Genomic DNA, 18210 nt, shown 5'->3' on the forward strand with positions numbered 1-18210 from the left:
GTGTAACACCTTAGTAACAAGTGCTCCAGTTAGAAAATAAACCAAGAAAAATGTTCACGATGGTGATTAAATAAATGGGAGTTGAAACAATGAAGTGACATTTTAAATATGGTTTATCAAACAAAATACTGTTTAAGTAATACTGGCAGTTCCTGATAGTGTGATCCTTTAGGGGAGCAATAGGGTGCCAGGGACCATCAGTCCTAGCAGTCCTTCCCTTTTGCCCGGGTAACCTACTGCTGCAAATTTGTTCTAAGGTAATAATTTGGAAAGAAAACAAACGTGGAATTCATGGAATGTCCACTGCACTAGGTTTATTATGCTGCAAAGTTATGAACAACTAGATGCCCAGTGAAAGGCGAACCACCAAGGCAGTGGTGTCTTTCTGGGCGGCCAGCACCCCAGGAGGCGGCCCTCTTTGCCCGAGAAGCGTCCCTATACCAATGAAGGGTTCCCAGCCAGGACCGACGGCGCCCGGAAACCATGCCGCACGGTTCGGCTGCTGAAATGGTGGGGAACGCTTCCATTACTGTTTGATAACGCGCTGAGTCTAGGAAGATGCAGAGAAATGAAGTCGCGCGCCCCCGCTCGAGGTCCGCAGCGCGGAGGCCTCGCGGGCCGCGGCTGCGCACTGCGGGGGCGCCCGGGGCCAGGGCGGGGGCGCCGGGGGCGGACGCGGGCGGGACTGGGGGTCGGGGCTGCCGTTGGAGGCCGCGCGGGGCATGCGGCGGCGGGGCAGGGGCCGGGGGCCGCGCAGGGCGGCGGCCGGGCGGGCAGGCGGGGCGCGGCGGCGCTGTCCCCGCTGTCCCCGCCCCGCACGCTGCTCGGCCGGGCGGCCGGGAGGGGCGGGCACCGGGGCCCCGCGGAAGCGCGGCTGCGGCGCGCCGTGCCGGCGGCGAGGGGAGGGCGGACGCCCGCCTTCGCCCGAGTGGCTGCCTCGGCGGGCCGCCGCCCCGGGCATGTGAGCGCGGCAGCTGGCCCGCGGGCCCGGAGCGGCGCGGAGGCCGGCCGCACACGGTAACGCGCCGGGCGGGCCTCGGGTGGGGGGCTTCGGCTGCCCGGGCCGCGGCCGGGCTCGGGCGGCGCTTCGGAGGCGTTGCGGCCCGCGGGGCCGACAGAGTCGGGGAAGGCCGCGGCCTGGCGGGGCGGCGGGGAGCGGGCCGCCGGAGCCCCGCCGCAGGTGCCGATCCCCCGCGAGCCAGCGCTCTCCCCGCAGCTGCACCCACTCTGGCCTAGCCCCAGCCTCCAAGGGCTAAAAATACGGCCCGGAGGCTCCCGAGCGGAATCAGACCCGCTAAGTAGGGCACAGCGCGTAGAGGCCAGGCTCGGAACCGGCTCCCACCCACGCGCGCAGGCGGCCGGCGGCCTCCTGGTCCTGTGGAGTTGCCCGCGACCGAGCAGCCGTGCCCAGCCCCTCCCTACCCGGCGGACCTTCAGCAGCCGTCGCGGCTGGCTTCCCAGGGGACCCCCTAAATTGCTCCATAAACAGAGGCCGAAAGTTACCTACTGCAGGATCGGAACTAACCCGGGGAAGACATTGGACTTGCTTTATGTTAGAAATATAAACTGCTTCTTTTTAAATTCATTCTGTATTTCTGAATGAGAGAGTTGCTGTGCCAGGCACCGTTTGTAATGAGTCCGATCTAAGGAGAAAGGCTTTCCTGCCGGTGGCTTTGGGCTTCAAATCAAATCAAAACAGATATCAGTTTATTCCTCTGAAAGTAGAAACTCATGACCAAGGAGCCTGGACACACCTCCGCTGACGGCGTGTCCTGCAGGCGAGCTCGGTGGGGGCTGGTTACAATCAGGAGTCTGTGTGCTGGGAAGCCCGTACTGGGTCATGTTCTCTGTAGCGTTAGCCTGGGAGAGCGGCCTCGCCACCCTGGGACCTGAGCGGCTGCGGGGAGCATGCAGGCCCCCGCTCAGGCTTGCTGCCTCCTTGTGCTTTCAGTGGCTCCGCGGAGACATTCAGGGCCAGGCTGGGTCGGGACCCACAGGCAGTGCTGGATTTGGGGCTTAGAAGCTTGCTTTTCTTTGGAGTCAGGAAACGGGTGTTCTTTGGGAGCAGCCCTCAGGAGCTCATTGGGGCACTCGGTGGGACGACCACCGAGGGCTTTTGCCTGCTTCGGACTACAGAGGGCGCCCCTCCCGCCAGGTGTGTGGAGGCCAGTATGAAGCTGAAAAAGCAGGTGACAGTGTGTGGGGCAGCCGTCTTCTGTGTGGCGGTCTTCTCGCTCTACCTCATGCTGGACCGAGTGCAGCACGATCCCACCGGACACCAGAATGGGGGGAACTTCCCCCGGGTGAGTCACGCCGCCTGCTAATCTCGGCATGCGCAAGCCACGTGACCTCTGGTTATAGCCCCGCCGGAGAGTCCTGTCAGCCCAGGACACAAACTTCCCATCCCAACTGGCAGATTTTCTACAAACCCAAAGCTCAAAACAATGATGGCAAAAAAGGAGGAGGAAGGAGAAATGGTATTACGAACTGCTGCCCTTCCTCCTGAGTTCTTGGCAGATGTTGCTAATGGATTGCAGCGTTTTTTACCAGAGTCCCGTAGATTCCGTGTCGGCAGAGTGCTGTCCAGACCGCCCACACCGAGGGCTGAGCCTGCGAGACGAGCTCTTTGCCGTCCGTAAGCTAGCGAGCGAGGGTGCCCCCAGCCCAAGTGGACGGCGGTCCTCAGTAGTGATTCCCCCGGTTCCTCACCTGACCCCTGGGCTCCTGGTGCTGCCTCCCAGTGGGGAGGGAGGACCCCAGGCAGGCCTCAGGCTGTAGGCCCCGTTCAGAGATTTTCCCTGTGGCGCGAGGGGCCGTGGGTGATCGCGTCCTGGTTTTTCGGCAGAGCCAAATTTCTGTGCTGCAGAACCGCATTGAGCAGCTGGAGCAGCTGCTGGAGGAGAACCACGAGATCATCAGCCACATCAAGGACTCCGTGCTGGAGCTGACAGCCAACGCGGAGGGCCCGCCCGCCCTGCTGCCCTACTACACGGCCAACGGCTCCTGGGTGGTGCCGCCGGATCCCCGGCCCAGCTTCTTGTCCATCTCCCCTCAAGACTGCCAGTTTGCTTTGGGGGGCCAGCACCAGAAGCCAGAGCTGCAGGTAAGAGTCAGAGCTGACAGGGACCCGTGGGGGCCACAGATGGGGCCCTGAGCTCTGCTCCTTCCCCCCAGATGCTGACTGTATCGGAGGAGCTGCCGTTTGACAACGTGGATGGTGGTGTGTGGAAGCAAGGCTTCGACATCTCCTACAGCCCACACGACTGGGATGCGGAAGCCCTGCAGGTGTTCGTGGTGCCCCACTCTCACAATGACCCAGGTGTGATCCAGCGGAGCCCTGGGAGCTGGGGGCCGGAGTGGGCTTTCTGATGGCAAAGGCCGGTGAAGAAGATGCTGGTGTTCTCAGGGGACCCCATGTTGGCTCCCCAGGCTGGATCAAGACCTTTGACAAGTACTACACAGAGCAGACACAGCACATCCTCAATAGCATGGTGTCCAAGCTGCAGGAGGACCCCCGGCGGCGCTTCCTCTGGGCGGAAGTCTCCTTCTTTGCCAAGTGGTGGGACAACATCAATGCCCAAAAGAGAGCGGCAGTGCGAAGGCCAGTGCAGCCAGGAGGCATGGGAGGGCTCGTGCCCAGGCCCTAGTGGGGGAGCCAGAGTGCAGGAAGAGGGAGGGGGAAGCAGGGTGGAGGCGAGGAATGGTGGTGGGGTGGCCAAGGAAGAGAGGCACGGATAGGTTGGAGGGTCCCTGGTGTCAGAAGAAACCAAAGTCCCTTGAGCACGAGTGAGGAGCAGGCACGGGGCCTGGCCCCTGGGGGCACACCCAGGACACCGGGGAGGTGGGCTGGAGGGACGGGAGGCGCATGTCTGTTCTCTGGGTCCTGTGTTCAGGGGAGCTGGCCTGTCCTGGCATCCTGGGGTTGGCAGGACTGGGCAAAGGGTCCCTGCCCCATGCTCTGTGCGATTCCTCACCCAGGCTGGTGGGAAATGGGCAGCTAGAGATTGCAACAGGAGGCTGGGTAATGCCGGATGAGGCCAACTCCCATTACTTTGCGCTGATTGACCAGCTCATCGAGGGCCACCAGTGGCTGGAGAAAAACCTTGGTGAGTCTAGGCTTAGGGGTGGGAGGCTGCTGCCATGCCTGAGCCTGAGGACAGCAGGGGGCTGTAAGGCATAGGGGGACTGGCAAGGGTGGTTCCTTCTAGGCTAATCCCACCAGCAGGGGCCTGGTGTGGTGGCAAGATGGTTGCTGGGGCCGCAGTACCGCAGTTCAGGGCCTCTGGCTTCCGTGCCCCTGCGCAGGTATAACCCCGCGCTCTGGCTGGGCGGTGGACCCCTTTGGACACAGCCCCACCATGCCTTACCTGCTGCGCCGCGCCAACCTGACCAGCATGCTGATTCAGAGGGTGCACTATGCCATCAAGAAGCACTTTGCTGCCACCCACAACCTGGAGTTCATGTGGAGGCAGACTTGGGGTAAGGCCAGGTAGGGTGGAGGGGGTCACAGCAGTTCTCCCTGGGGAAGGGCAGGGATATCAGAAATAAGACCCCAGTCCTTCAGAGCAGACCAACAGGACCTGGTGTGGACTGCCAGCACGCCCTCTCCTCCACGTTAGGTCATGATCACACTGACCTCTGGTCTCTGTGGGGCTTGCCACCCATCCTGAGGGTCGGAGCATACCGCCCCCTGGAGGCGCTGTGGGCCCCGGAACCCTCCCTGTGTCCTGGCCCTCGGCCTGCCAGCCATCTTTAGCCTTAAGCCTAGTTGGAGCTCACTTTCTGTCCTGACTGCCTTTAGCCGGAGCAGATCCCATCCTCCTGGCATCCCTGTGCCCAGCTCCAGAGGCTGCCTGCTGGTAGCTGACTGCCCGGTGTCTTCTGCAGACTCGGACTCTAGCACAGACATCTTCTGCCACATGATGCCCTTCTACAGCTATGACGTCCCCCATACCTGTGGCCCGGATCCCAAGATCTGCTGCCAGTTTGATTTCAAACGCTTGCCCGGTGGGCGCATCAACTGCCCTTGGAAGGTGCCACCCCGGGCTGTCACAGAGGCAAACGTGGCTGAGAGGTATGTGTTCCCAGGCCTGGGCTGGGCGTGGTAGTGGCATCTTCATGCCGTAGAGGAGTCAGGAGACCTGGCCTCTGGTCTGGGGGGCTTCGATTCTGTATTGGTGCAGTGGGGGCTCAGGCCACTGCAGTAGCGAGCTCAGGCCAGTGGCAGAGCGACTCCTTTACTGAGTTCCCCAGGAAAGCTGGAGCGGCTCTAAGCAACCACCTTTTACAGAATGGTTTTGTTTTCCTAATTGAGTGTTTTCCAGCATCCTAACAAGTTGTCAGAGCCGGTTGGCTGACTCAGAAGTGAGTAATTCTCAAAATAGGTGAAGTTCCTTACACCCTTTAGCCTGATGGACTTTCCTTTAGCTCAGGCCCCCTGCCCTGGCCCAGAGTCAGCCAGGATCCTCAGTGTTTCGTGGACCCAGAATCCCATTCAGACACACATTCAGTCCTGCCTCATAGCCCCCAGCCTCTGAGGAAACAGACTTGACATTCTCTCTGAGAACCGTTTGGAGCCCCTAAAGATGTCACTGTTGCTAAAATTAGTCCCCCTGGGAAAGTGCAAATTAAGAAAGTGATCTAAAATGGCTGTTTAAACAGAACTGGACTGGCCTTAACAATATAACGAGTTGAACTGGTTTTCGTGTTGCAATACTCTAATTTCCATGATGTCCAAAAGGTGAAACATGAGCAAAAGGGAAAGAGTGGTCTTTTGTTTCCAGAATTCAGAACTCTAGATGCTGATTCTAAGCAAGAATCTAGAGCTATAAAAGCATGACTTTTCTTCAAGCAGCAGCTGCCACCTATAGCTGCCAGCCTAGGTTTGCAGAGAGCAAGTCGTGAGAGTAACTTCATTGTCTCCTTTGGAAGCCGTATGAGCCTGATAGAGTAGGGGAAATGGTATTTAAGGAGTCTTCTCTTGAGAACAAAATAAAAACATACAAGCTGGGCCAGCGTGGTTAAGTAGATTAGTGGCTGATTGAACTGTGACATCCGTAACATGCCAGTTACCAGGCTGGTTTGAAATGAGAAAGGGGCTTTTGTGGTCAAATCTGCCGTGCTCTTGCTGCTGATTTTACCAGCAACTTGGGTGAATAGGAAAATAACAGACCTGTATATATAGTTCCTGCTGCGTTTCAGGCATTATTCAAGTGTTTAGCACATATAAATTTACTTAGCTCTTTTTTATTCTCATGACGTTATGCTGGTAGGCACTGACGTCCCCTTCCTTTTATAGAAACTGAAGCCCAGGGAGGCTGAGTGACTTGCCCAGGGTCACGCAGCCAGTGCGTGTGGAGCTGGCGCTGGGGTTCTCTGGCACCCGAGCCTGTGCTCTTCACTCCAGTGCTGTGCTGTGTTATTAACTAGGGGGAAGAATGAAGCTGGAGCGTCAGAATCAGGGCCCCAAAGGACTTCAACAGGTTGCATGTGATGGGGGTCAAATCTAACCAGATAAGATGTCTTAGATATAAATGGAAGTTTCTATGCTTAGCTTTGGAAAACAGAATAGGAAAGTTTGGGTGGAGGAAAAAAGACCTCACTGAGTCACATGCCTGGAAAACACGGTGGCTGACAGTGCTGTAGGGTGACAGTGGGGCTGCCAAACGTGCCCTTGGAAAGGCACCCTGCTCCCGTGGAAAAAGCGGGCAGGCTCTGGGGGGGGTGGTCCGGCCGCCTCGGCAGGTCCACCCACCCTCACCCCGGTGTCCTCCTCTGGGCCCCTCGCTCCCTCTAAGGGACCCTGACAGATGGGGTGCTCAGGGAGCTGCCCCTGAGCAGATTCTACACTAAAGCAGTTTAGAAGAGTGAGGGAGGCTGGGGTCGCAGAGCCTGCAGGGAAAGCCCAGGGGGTGGGCACATCCTCGGTGTGTGCAGGACAGTCCCGGGCAGCGCCATTTGATTTGTTCCGTGTGGCGTCCAAGGTCAGAACTGCAGTTGGGACTGAAGCCACAAGTTGCAGCCTAGCGTGGGAAGAAGTGGTTGTCAGAATCAGAGGACCAGGAGGGGTCCGCCCGCTGGACGGGGGTGATGCAGAGGGGCGGCTGCCGGCCGGCCCTGCCCGGGACCCTGCGCCCAAGGCTTCAGCGGGGCCCGCGGCCTCTCCCGCTGCAGAGCCGCCCTGCTCCTGGACCAGTACCGGAAGAAGTCCCGGCTCTTCCGCAGCAACGTGCTGCTGGTGCCTCTGGGCGACGACTTCCGATACGACAAGCCCCAGGAGTGGGATGCCCAGTTCCTCAACTACCAGCGGCTCTTCGACTTCCTCAACAGCCAGCCCGACCTCCACGTGCAGGTCCGAGGGGCGCAGGGGGCTCGGCCACGCCGCAGTCAGTCAGCCCCTCCCGCGGGGTTCTGGGCTCCCCGTCACCCCCTCCGCCCCCAACGCAGGGCCCTGTTCTGACACTGGGGTGCGGTCTCCCTTGTAGGCTGGAATTCCTCCCCGGGCTCCCCCAGCGTCTGGGTGGGATGGCGCCTGCCCTGCACCGGCAGGATCCCCGCACCCGAGCCCCTGCTGCAGCACCGGCCGTGGTTCCCAGCAGACTCAGAGCTGACAGAAGCGGGGTTTTGGGGTCCCCACAGGCCCAGTTCGGCACCCTCTCTGACTATTTCGACGCTCTGTACAAGAGGACAGGAGTGGAGCCTGGGGCCCGGCCGCCAGGCTTCCCCGTGCTGAGCGGGGATTTCTTCTCCTACGCGGACCGGGAGGACCACTACTGGACCGGGTATTACACTTCCCGGCCTTTCTACAAGAGCCTGGACCGCGTCCTGGAAGCCCACCTGCGGTGAGACCAGCCCCGCTGCTGGAGGGGACGGAGGAAGCTCCTGGGCTTCCGGAGGGGCTGGACTGGCTGCGAAGAGGTGGGAAGGAGGGGCGGGCTCGCAGAGCGGGTGAGCCGCGGCAGCGTGTGGGCACAGCTGGCTTCTCTCTCCGGGCAGGGGGGCAGAGATTCTGTACAGCCTGGCTGTGGCCCACGCCCGCCGCTCTGGACTGGCCAGCCAGTACCCGCTCTCCAACTTCGCCCTCCTGACAGAAGCGCGGCGCACGCTGGGGCTCTTCCAGCACCACGACGCCATCACCGGCACGGCCAAGGAGGCGGTGGTGGTGGACTATGGGGTCAGGTGGGAGCCCTCTCCTGCCCTCGCCCCTGCCCGCTGGCCCAGAGAAGGGACGTGCTGGCGGCCAGCGGGCGGGCCCAGCAGGAGCTCACTCTGGTCTCCTCCACGGCCCCTCCCCTGCCCCCAGGCTCCTGCGCTCCCTGGTCAGCCTGAAGCAGGTCATCATTCATGCAGCTCACTACCTGGTGCTGGCGGACAAGGAGACCTACCACTTTGACCCGGAGGCGCCCTTCCTCCAGATGGTGAGCCCACTCCCGCACCTGCTAGGGGCCGCTCTGTGTGCGGCGCCCTCCTGAGAGTCGTGCCACGAGGGTGCTGCTCTTCTCCTTACGCATCCTGGGCTGAGAGGTCTGCACCCCGTGCAGCTGGCGGTCCACATCCAGTTGGGGCTGGTTGGGAGGAGGCAAGACTGAGCCAGGCCGAGCCCCACGATGGTTCTTCCCTCCCTGCCCACTTATTCCAGGATGACACCCGCTTAAATCATGATGCCCTGCCCGAGCGCACCGTGATCCACCTGCAGTCGTCACCCAGGTGAGCCAGGCCAGGTGCAAAGGCAAAGCTGCTCCCTGCTTTTGGTGCCCCTGCAGCCCCACAACTGCTGGACCACCATAGGACCTGGCCTGGCCGCTGTTCCTGCTTGCATTGCCCGGGAACAGGGGCCCCTCAGGTGAGCCTGCCTCCCGCACACAGGTACGTGGTACTGTTCAACCCGCTGGATCAGGAGCGGCTCAGCGTGGTGTCCCTGCTCGTCAGCTCGCCGCGGGTTCGTGTCCTCTCGGAGGAGGGCCAGCCCCTGGCTGTGCAGATCAGCGCACGCTGGAGCTCTGCCACTGACATGGTCCCTGACGTCTACCAGGTGAGGCGGGGCCCAGCAGGGGTCCCCGGCCCCTCCCCAGGGCCTCACTCTGCCCCTTGACACCAGCTTCCCACCCTCCCTGCTTGTGGCCCTGCTGACTCCCTGTCAGGTTGGGAGTCGCCCAGCTGACAGTCACTCTTGGGGTTTGTGTCTGTCCTTGAGGGCGAAGTCTGGTAGGATGATGATAGTAGGAAGGGAGGTGGTGTTGCCTGTCATTCATCCACGTAACACATATTCACTGAAAGCTTGATGCGTATTTACCATTTCATAGTTTTTCAAATATCATTTGAGACTCATAAAAATCTGACAAGGGGTTTTTATGTAATATCACTTCCACGTACAGAAGGGACAGAGGCCCCAGTTGGTGCAGGGATTTTCACGGGCCCCCTCAGCACACAAATGTCCCGGGACCGGAGCCCCAGGCCGTGCTGTGGCCGGGCGTCCTCACCCCTCCCGTGTCAGCAGGTGTCCGTGCCCGTCCGCCTGCCAGCCCTGGGCCTTGGTGTGCTGCAGCTGCAGCTGGGCCTGGACGGGCACCACACCCTGCCCTCCTCCGTGCGCGTCTACCTGCATGGCCGCCAGCTGTCCGTCAGCAGGCACGAGGCATTTCCTCTGCGCATCGTTGACTCTGGCACCAGCGACTTTGCCCTCAGCAACCGCTACATGCAGGTCTGGTTCTCAGGCCTTACCGGGCTCCTCAAGGTAAAGGCCAGGGTGGGAACCAGGCCAGACGGGGCGTGTGTGTCAGGGATGTGCGGCACTGCCCCGGGCCAGTGAGCACGCTGCCTTCTGACGGGTGGTGGACCCGGGAGTCTTGGCTCCGAGCCTGCAGCGTGGGGAAGCTGGGTTCGGCTCCTCGGGGAAGTTCATACGCGCCCTCCCAGCGGGCAGGCCTGACGTGCTGGTGTGGGGCCAGGGGTCAGGGCTGTGTTTTTTGGCAGAGCATCCGAAGGGTAGACGAGGAGCAGGAGCAGCGGGTGGACATGGAGTTCCTTGTCTATGGCACCCGCACGTCCAAAGACAAGAGTGGAGCCTACCTCTTCCTGCCCGATGGCGAGGCCCAGGTACCCTATGGCACGCCGTCCCCAGCAGGCTCTGGGCTGCCTCAGGAGTGCAGGGTGCAGGGAGACATGTGGCCCGAGGCAACGAGGACGGCCCGGGCCTTCCTCCAGGGTGATCCCACCTGCCATGGGGCCGTGCCTGGGCCACCACTGGGGGTTGGGGGGCCGAGGAACCCAGCCAGGGGTCTCCGCCCGGAGCCTGCTGGGAGTCCATGCATCTGCCCAACTCCGGGCTGGTACCTCCCTGCTTTGCTCTCTGTGCTGCGGCTTCAGCTGCCACCTGCTCTTTCCCCAGCCCTACGTCCCCAAGGATCCCCCTGTGCTGCGTGTCACCGAAGGCCCTTTCTTCTCCGAGGTGGTGGCGTACTACGAGCACGTTCACCAGGTGGTCCGGCTTTATAACCTGCCAGGTGAGGAAGGTCAGAACAGAGGTGTGGGCCCCTTAGGCTGAGACACGCTCTCCCCTCTGCCCTTATGCGCTCACACGTCCGTTCCCAGCCAGCGCGCCGAGGTGGGAGTGACGCTGGCTCTGTTGGGGGACGCGTGGTCCCGAAGCGTTGGACGCTGCCCGGGGATGGGACGTGGCCTCTCCCAGCCCAGGCTCCCGGGCTGCAGCTCATCCTCACACTCTCAACGCTCCTTCTTTGTCCCTGGGCCCAGGGGTGGAAGGACTGTCCCTGGACATGGCATCCCTGGTGGACATCCGGGACTATGTCAATAAGGAGCTGGCCCTGCGCATCCACACAGACATTGACAGCCAGGCCACCTTCTTCACAGACCACAATGGCTTTCAGGTGATCTGCAGGGCCCTGGAGACCCCATGGAGCAGAACGTGGACTGTGTTTTTTACCTCCGTCCCAGGCACAGGGGGGCTGGGGGGAGGGTGGTCTGCCCACAGGGAGATCAGGGACTCCTTCAGACCGGGGCCCCTTGGTGCCCCAACGGTGCGCAGATGCCCTTGACCCGCTGGCCTTGGCCCTGCAGGTGCAGCCCAGACGGTATCTGAAGAAGCTGCCCCTGCAGGCCAACTTCTACCCCATGCCAGTCATGGCCTACATCCAGGACATGCAGAACCGCCTCACGCTGCACACTGCGCAGGCCCTCGGCGTCTCCAGCCTCCGTGACGGTGAGTGGGGAACAGGAGCTGTGCCGAGTAAGACAAAGCAAAGAAGCCTGTGCCTGGCCCCGAGGCCTCTCCTCTCTGCCTCTCTCTCCAGTGTGCACTGGAGGAAGGCAGGCACCTGTGACCTCTGCCCTGGGGCAGGGCAGCTCAGGAGGCCCCTGGGGGGGGTGGGTCCCCTCAGGAAGCATCAGGGCACTGGAAGGTGATTCTCAAATGAGGTGTGCAACCTGCTCCTCCTGGCCAAGGACGGGAGTTGGGACAGGTGGGAAGGTGCAATAGTTGATGTAAGGAAATACGTAGCAAAGGAGAAAAGTATGTACTGTTTCCCTACTAGTGATCATTAGAAGAGAGAATAACATTCTTAAGGGTCATAACAAGCCCTGGGCTAGAGCTGTTCGTGTGGACAAGCCCAGGCAGCCTCCACGACTTCAGGGCTAAGCGGTCAGTTTGTACTTCACGGTCTCTGAGGCCTTCAGGTCTGTGTGTTTGGGAGGGAGCCTGTGTGCAGGGCTGAGCGTAGGGCGCCCGGCGGAGGCTGACTACCTGCGGGAAGGAGTGTGGCTCTGCTGCCCCTCGGCCCAGGCCCCCCAGCTCTAGAACTCCCCTGTGGGTCCGTCTCTCCACGCTATCCACTCCTGGCTGAGCCCAGCATCCCTCCAGGCTGTTTGCCCTTCGGGACAGTGTGCTGAGAAATGAGCTGTGTGGGCAAGGGGTCCGTTTTAGGATTTTCAGATACCCTTCTGTGATTGCTCAGAGTGAAAAGTCAGGAACCACAGAAGTCAGAATCAGGGCTGGGGAGAGGGCAGGAGGGAAAGGCCATCTGTGGGGGCTCCCCTCTAGAGATTCCTATAAAAACCAGGTGCAGGGAAAAATTGCCGTCCCAACATATGCCAGCTTTGCAGTGAGCCCTGCTCCCAGCATATTAAAAAGAGAAAGCAAAGGTGATTCTCTGCCGTCTCTCCTTCCCAGGGAAACCCTAGTGACCCTCACGGAGCCTCTGGGAGGTGTGCCATCTGGCTGTCCTCTCTGTAGCCCTCCCACTGACAGAGGAGGCAGGCAGGCCTGGAGGGTGTGCCCGTGTAGAACAAGGGCAGGAGAGCGTGTGTTCTAGTCACAGTCAAACCTGCCCAGCCTGAGAAGCCCGTGTAGATGCGGCTCCCCACTCGAGTCCTGGGCAGGGGCGGTGAACCGCCAGGGCGGCCTCCTGCTGCCTCCTGAAGCCAGCCTCCCCCACCCCCCATCCCCTCTAGCCCAAGGCTCGGGGTCTTCTCTCCTGAGGCACTCGGCTGCCGGCTCCCACGGCCTTCCCCTCAGGGCCTGCGGTTGGGCTCTTCTTCCAAAGGTCGGCATCGGCTTGGGGTGGGTGGGTGGCAGGCCAGGGCTCACAGTGACCTTCCCCAGGCCAGCTGGAGGTGATCTTGGACCGGCGGCTGATGCAGGATGACAACCGGGGCCTGGGCCAGGGGCTCAAGGACAACAAGAGAACCTGCAACCGTTTCCGCCTCCTGCTGGAACGGCGGACGCCCAGCAGGGAGGTAAGCCCTGGGCCTGCCTTCTGGGGAGCTGGTCAGGCGAGTCCCTGTGGGTGGCCCTGGGGCTGCAGCCCAGAGCCTAGGGAGCAGAGCTAGAGGCTGGTGAAGGGTAGAGAGCAGGGCTCCGTTGCCCGGTGGGGGGAGTGGGTCTGACGCTTCGCTGCTCCATCTCATGCAGCCTGGCCCCTCCCTCTCCCATAGCACCCTGTCGCCTGTGCCCCTTCATGCTCATCTCCCGCCTTCCTCGCTGCCCCCTTCCCTCCCACCCCCTGTTCTCTAACCCTCTCTACCCAAGCCCTGCCCATCTCATGGCTTTCTTTGCCCCCACCAGCCTGGCTGTTTCTCCAAACTGACAGCCACACTTAGGGGCTTGATCTTTCACAGCAACAGGAGCAATAGCCAAGAGGTAAGGGCCGGCATGGTGCTGAGCTCAGAGCAGTAACAGAGAGGTAAGGGCCGGCAGTGGTGCTGAGCTCAGAGCAGTACAGAGAGGTAAGGGCCGGCATGGTGCTGAGCTAGTATTAGCAAGTTGTACCTGGAGTTGGAGCCTGTAGGTGACCGAGCCTGCAGAGCCCATGGCCCGTCATCCACTCACCAAACGATGCTAAGCATCCCTGGTGCTTTACAGCCTGAGAGGGACACAAATGCCTAAGACACTGACCCCCTCTCTCGGAGTTTATTTATGAGTAGGGGTGGGGGATAAGCAGTACGTGTACTTGTAAAAATACCAGGTAGAAGATGGTATGTCTACAGATCATACTGGTCCACTGAGGAGCAAAAGAACATGGTGGGCCAAGGGGATCAAGGACAGCTCCCTGGAGGAGGTGTCATCCAAACGCTGCTTTGAGGAATGACAAGTCTGATTTAAACACACAAACCAAGGCACAGGGTGGAAGGCAGGAAAGACAACACGAATGGATAATAGGAGTGAGTGCACTCAGCTAGCCGAGTGCTGCCCATCCAGTGTGGTTGCCACTAGCCCCAAGTGGCTGTTCAAACTAATGAAAACAGAGCGCAATGACAAGTTCAGTTCCTTGTTCACTCAAGTGGCTGGTAGCCGCTGCATTAGATGGAGCAGGTCGAGTGTAGTTTCACTATTACAGAAAGTCCTGTTGGCCTGTGCTGGGCAGGGTAGCTTGGGGCAGACTGTAGGGCCCGAATGCCTGGCTGGAGAGTCCTGACCGTATCCTGGGGGCCAGTGAGAGACCTGAGCAGGGAGGGACCCTGTCAGGACTGCCCGAGCATGTCACTCTAACAGCAGGGACACTGGACTCTTGATGCCGGAAGTGGGGCTTGAACTAAGCCGCGGGAGGGAGAAGTTGGGGAGGATGTGGATTGGAGATGAAGGCAGAGGAAGGGAGGGTCTCTGGGCAGCTGGAAGGAGGGTGGTGCTAGGGACAGAACTCCAGAACACGGACACGTAGCTGCCTTGGCTGAGGTTCGGCCAGGCCTGTGAGCATGACGTCCGGGTCAGCCATCTGAGTCGTCGTCCTCGGTCATGGGCCCGAGAGCCAGGCCTGGAGTCCTTCCTCCGCCGGAGGCCCACCCGTGGCGGAGCACACACTGGCCTGTCGGCCGTTCTCTCCCTTACTGAGACCTGCTCATGGGCGTGTGGCTCCTGACGGTGCTCTGGAAGCAAAGATCCCAAAGAAGCAGAGGAGAGGTGGCCTCGGGGAATAGCCCTTTCTAAGCTGCATGAGACGGGAAGCGGCCACACTTGAAGGGTCCTGGAGCCGGGCACCCCTTGCGTCCAGGCTCATCAGGGAAGCTCTTCCTAAGGGAACTGACCGGACGTGCTTTTGTCCTCTCCTGCGCCCCAGTTCTGCTGCTCACCCCCATCTCGGGCCAATCTTGCAGGTCCCAGGTGGCCCTTCTACCAGCTACCCGTCCCTCCTCAGCCACCTGACCTCCATGTACCTGAGTGCCCCAGAGCTTGCCCTGCCCGTGGCCAGGAGGCGGCTCCCAGGCCCCGGCCTGCGCTCCTTCCATCCTCTGGCTTCCTCACTGCCCTGCGACTTCCACCTGCTCAACCTGCGTGCGCTCCAGGCCCAGGTGAGGACCGCCCTGCTCTGTACCTGCAGGCCCGGACCCTGGCCTCTCCTCACCCACCTCCTGCCCATCCCAGCACTGCCGCACCTGTGGGCTGAAGGGCCGCCCCCCACTGCCCTTGTCCGTCTGTCCTCCAGGACGATAGCTCGCCCTCTGCAGAAACTGCGCTCATCTTACACCGCAAGGGTTTCGACTGTGGCCTTGAGGCCAAGAACTTGGGCTTCAACTGCACCACGAGCCAAGGCCAGGTGAGCAGGGCCCGTGCGGGCAGAGCCCTTGTGCGAGGGGGGCAGGGAAGTGGAGCTCCTGAGGCCGGGCAGGGGGGCAGGTCCAGACGAGGCAGTTAACTGAAGAACGTCTCCAAGTGGGGCCTCTGGGAAGCAAAGTGGGAAACAGAAGGAGTGTGGGAAAGGCACCGCACTGCTGATGGGTAAGTTCTGTTCGCACTTAGGCCGGCGCCCATAAATGCTTCCCTGTGCCCGACGCTTGCTGGGCACCAGGGATTCACAGGTCACCCAACTATGGTTCCTGTCCTTGTAGAACTCACTGCTGAGTTCCTGGCTCCTGCCCTAGGGGCCATGCCCAGGCCTGGGGCTGAGCACATCTCAGCGAGCCCCCTGAGATGCAAGCCTGCATGTTGCCCCTGCAGGGGCCTCTCAGAGGGAGGCTGCATTCCTGAGCACGTCAGCACCAGCCCAGCCCTGCACCGTCTCTCCTCCCCGCAGGTGGCCCTGGGGAGCCTGTTCCGTGGCCTGGATGTGGGCTCCCTGCAGCCAACCTCCTTGACATTACTATACCCGCTGGCCTCGCCGTCCAACAGCACGGACATCTACCTGGAGCCCATGGAGATCGCCACCTTCCGCCTCCGCTTGAGCTAGGGCTTCGTGTGCCCTGAGACGAAGGTCATCCACAGGGGCTGGTTCTCTACCCGTTAAGGTTGGGTTGGACAAGCCGCGCCGGCTGTCCCGTCCCGATCTACCTCTCAGAACTGTGATAGACTCAGCTCTGCCCTCGCTTTCCGTGTACTGTCGCTTCTGTGTTCAGGGGCAGCCCACACCCCAGCATTGGGTAGATAGGGCGGTGACTAGTGAGACCAAAGGGAGAAGGCCCTCGGCCAGAACAGCCAGTGCCGGCCTCCGCTTTGGGCTGCGAGTGGCCACCCAGTCGGGTCAAGCACCCATCCTTTTCCCAAATGGGATGGTGACGCAGGGACGGAAGAGGTAGGGGAGGCTGAGTGGGAAACAGTCCAGCGTCTGGGCCACTGTAGGCGAGAGCTGGCTCTAGGGGCATCCTGTGGTCTCGCAGGGACTGCACGGCCTGGTGCGATCAGAAGGGAGCGACGGCTAGGAGGGGAAGGGGACCCAGAGCCAGTGCTGTGGGGGAGTAGAAGGAATTGTGCCTTCTGGGATGGCCCCATCTAACTGCTCTCCGACCTGCACGCCCTGGCTGGGGGCTGCGGTGCCGTGGGAAGGACTCACTAGAGACTGCATCATGGCCAGAGGTCATAGGCTACTTCGGGTACCAAAACCTCCGTCTCACACTGGGTTTCACACTTGGTCTGTGTGTGGGCTGTGGGGTCGCGGCAGGGACGTGGAGGCCTCCATCTGTGTGACTCCTGTACTCGGGACGCCCCCTTCCCTTCATGGGGATGTTTAGTCTGGCAAACTTCCTTTCTCTGGAAAGAAAGCGAGGCCTCCAGGACTCCATGTGCGCAGGCAACTGGAGAAGGCCTTCAGCACTGCCCGCTAGTCTGGACGCCCTCCCCTGGAAGCATGTGACCCCTGGCACGCCGAGGGACTAGGGACACGCCGAGGAAATCGCCAGGCAGTGGGGCTGCCCATCAGGCTTCATTTCAGCTTTGATTAAGAGAAAAATGTATCATGGTCTCCATAGATGCTGAAACAATATTTGGTAAAATTTAAAATCTATCCCTTATTAAAACTCTTAGTAAGTTAAGGTTAGAAAGAAATATCCTAATTGAGATAAAGGCCTCTGTCAGAAACCAACAGTTAATGGCATTCTGAAGAGTCAGACACCACAGGCATTCCCATCAAAGTCAGAAACTAGCCCAGGACATGGAGTTATTAGCAGTGTCCCGGCACACTGACCACCTGCGAGGGCAGGCGAGGAAGGTGAGGAAGAGTGACAGCTGTTATTTTTTGATGCCAAACAGCTAACCTATAAAATATAAGAGAATCAGTGAAGGCCTCCTAGGAGTGTTCTGCAAGTTGACCCAAATGGTCCAAACCATGTTCCTGTAAAAATGTTGGTTCTTTCCAAATCAGCCCGTAAATTCGGTGAATTCCAGTGAGGTGGGATCCTTTTTGGAATTTGACAGGTTCTCAAGTTCATTTGGAGGAGTAAACATTGAAAACACTAGGAGAATCTGAATGATAGTGGGCTGGGGTGGTGGTGCTGAGGCGGGTAGAAGGCTCTGTCCTAGAGGAGAGGATCTCAGACCATGCGTTCGGAAGGTGTGACCAGGGGTGCAGCCAGCCAGCCAGCCAGCGGAACAAGGGAGTGCCCAGCAGCAGACCCAGGTGCGTGAGAATTTAGTATAAGATAAAAGGCATATTTTAAGTGGGGCAAAAGATGGGTTATTTAATAAATAGTCGGTTGAGACAATTAGCCATCTATTAAAGTAAGAGTGAGATCTCTACCTCACAGTTTCCCCAAAAATTAGGTCCACAGGGGAAAAAAACCCTACAAAATTACTGAAGAAAATACAGAATATTTTTATACCTCTGGTGTGGGAAGGTCTATTCTAAACGTAACATGAAACCTTAGAGATACATAAGGGAAAAGAGAAACACATTTCGCTACACAAGAACAGTGAAAGTTTCTGTGTGATGGAAAACATCAAGGCTAAAATACAAATGACAGATTTGGGAAAATATACTTGCTGCACTTAAAAAAATTGGTGAGGATAATTACTTTAGGAGAAAAACTTGCTTTGGGGTCCTTCGAGAAAGTCACCAAGGCCTGCTAAGCAGCTCCCTACAGGTTCAAGAGTGACACAGCTGAGCTCTTCCAGGTCACCCGGGGTTACTGCTGCCAACAGCAGGCCAGGGCACGTGGAATCCTGTCTGTGTCACAGTGGAAGAAATAAGATTATCAGTGTGAAGTGCTCAGCATAGTGCCTGGTACATCTGAGAGCTCAATAAGTATGAGCCATCATCATATTAGTAAAAGATGCTAAGCAATTATAGCAGGTGTTATTTGCTGTATAATTTGTAATCAAGTGGTAAGGGAGAATCTGAACCCTTAGAAAATTAGCCAAATAAAGGCTATTACCGTTGGAGATCTTAGCTATGGAATGAAATTATTCATCTGCCAGGAACTGTAATGTTTAACCCTAAACCACTTATGGCAGCATTGCTCAGGGTGTGGTCCAGAATCCCCAGAATTACTTGC

At 59.4% G+C, this 18210-nt stretch overlaps 1 protein-coding gene across 8 annotated transcripts; it reads left to right on the forward strand.

The window, feature by feature from the left end:
• Nucleotides 1–850: 850 nt before the first annotated feature.
• MAN2A2 (mannosidase alpha class 2A member 2) lies at nucleotides 851–18097 on the forward strand. 8 transcript variants are annotated; one of them, XM_073227163.1, is made up of 24 exons: nucleotides 853–1017; nucleotides 2156–2303; nucleotides 2846–3103; nucleotides 3175–3319; nucleotides 3430–3601; nucleotides 3979–4106; nucleotides 4306–4479; nucleotides 4888–5074; nucleotides 7174–7351; nucleotides 7639–7841; nucleotides 7996–8178; nucleotides 8303–8417; nucleotides 8639–8706; nucleotides 8866–9031; nucleotides 9497–9733; nucleotides 9973–10095; nucleotides 10388–10502; nucleotides 10753–10886; nucleotides 11077–11218; nucleotides 12617–12750; nucleotides 13079–13153; nucleotides 14605–14799; nucleotides 14934–15044; nucleotides 15522–18097. In XM_073227163.1, the coding sequence occupies exons 2-24, from the start codon at nucleotides 2172–2174 to the stop codon at nucleotides 15672–15674; spliced, it is 3528 nt and encodes a 1175-aa protein (XP_073083264.1). In that variant the 5' UTR covers nucleotides 853–1017; nucleotides 2156–2171; the 3' UTR covers nucleotides 15675–18097. The 8 variants fall into 8 exon arrangements, 6 of the variants coding, with proteins under 6 accessions (XP_073083263.1, XP_073083264.1, XP_073083262.1 ...); XM_073227161.1 differs by lacking the exon at nucleotides 13079–13153 and having other exon boundaries at nucleotides 854–1017; nucleotides 9545–9733; XM_073227160.1 differs by lacking the exon at nucleotides 13079–13153 and having other exon boundaries at nucleotides 855–1017; nucleotides 9497–9700.
• The last annotated feature ends 113 nt before the right edge of the window (nucleotides 18098–18210 follow it).

Source organism: Manis javanica, chromosome 18 (genome assembly GCF_040802235.1).
Source record: "Manis javanica isolate MJ-LG chromosome 18, MJ_LKY, whole genome shotgun sequence".
NCBI lineage: Eukaryota > Metazoa > Chordata > Mammalia > Pholidota > Manidae > Manis > Manis javanica.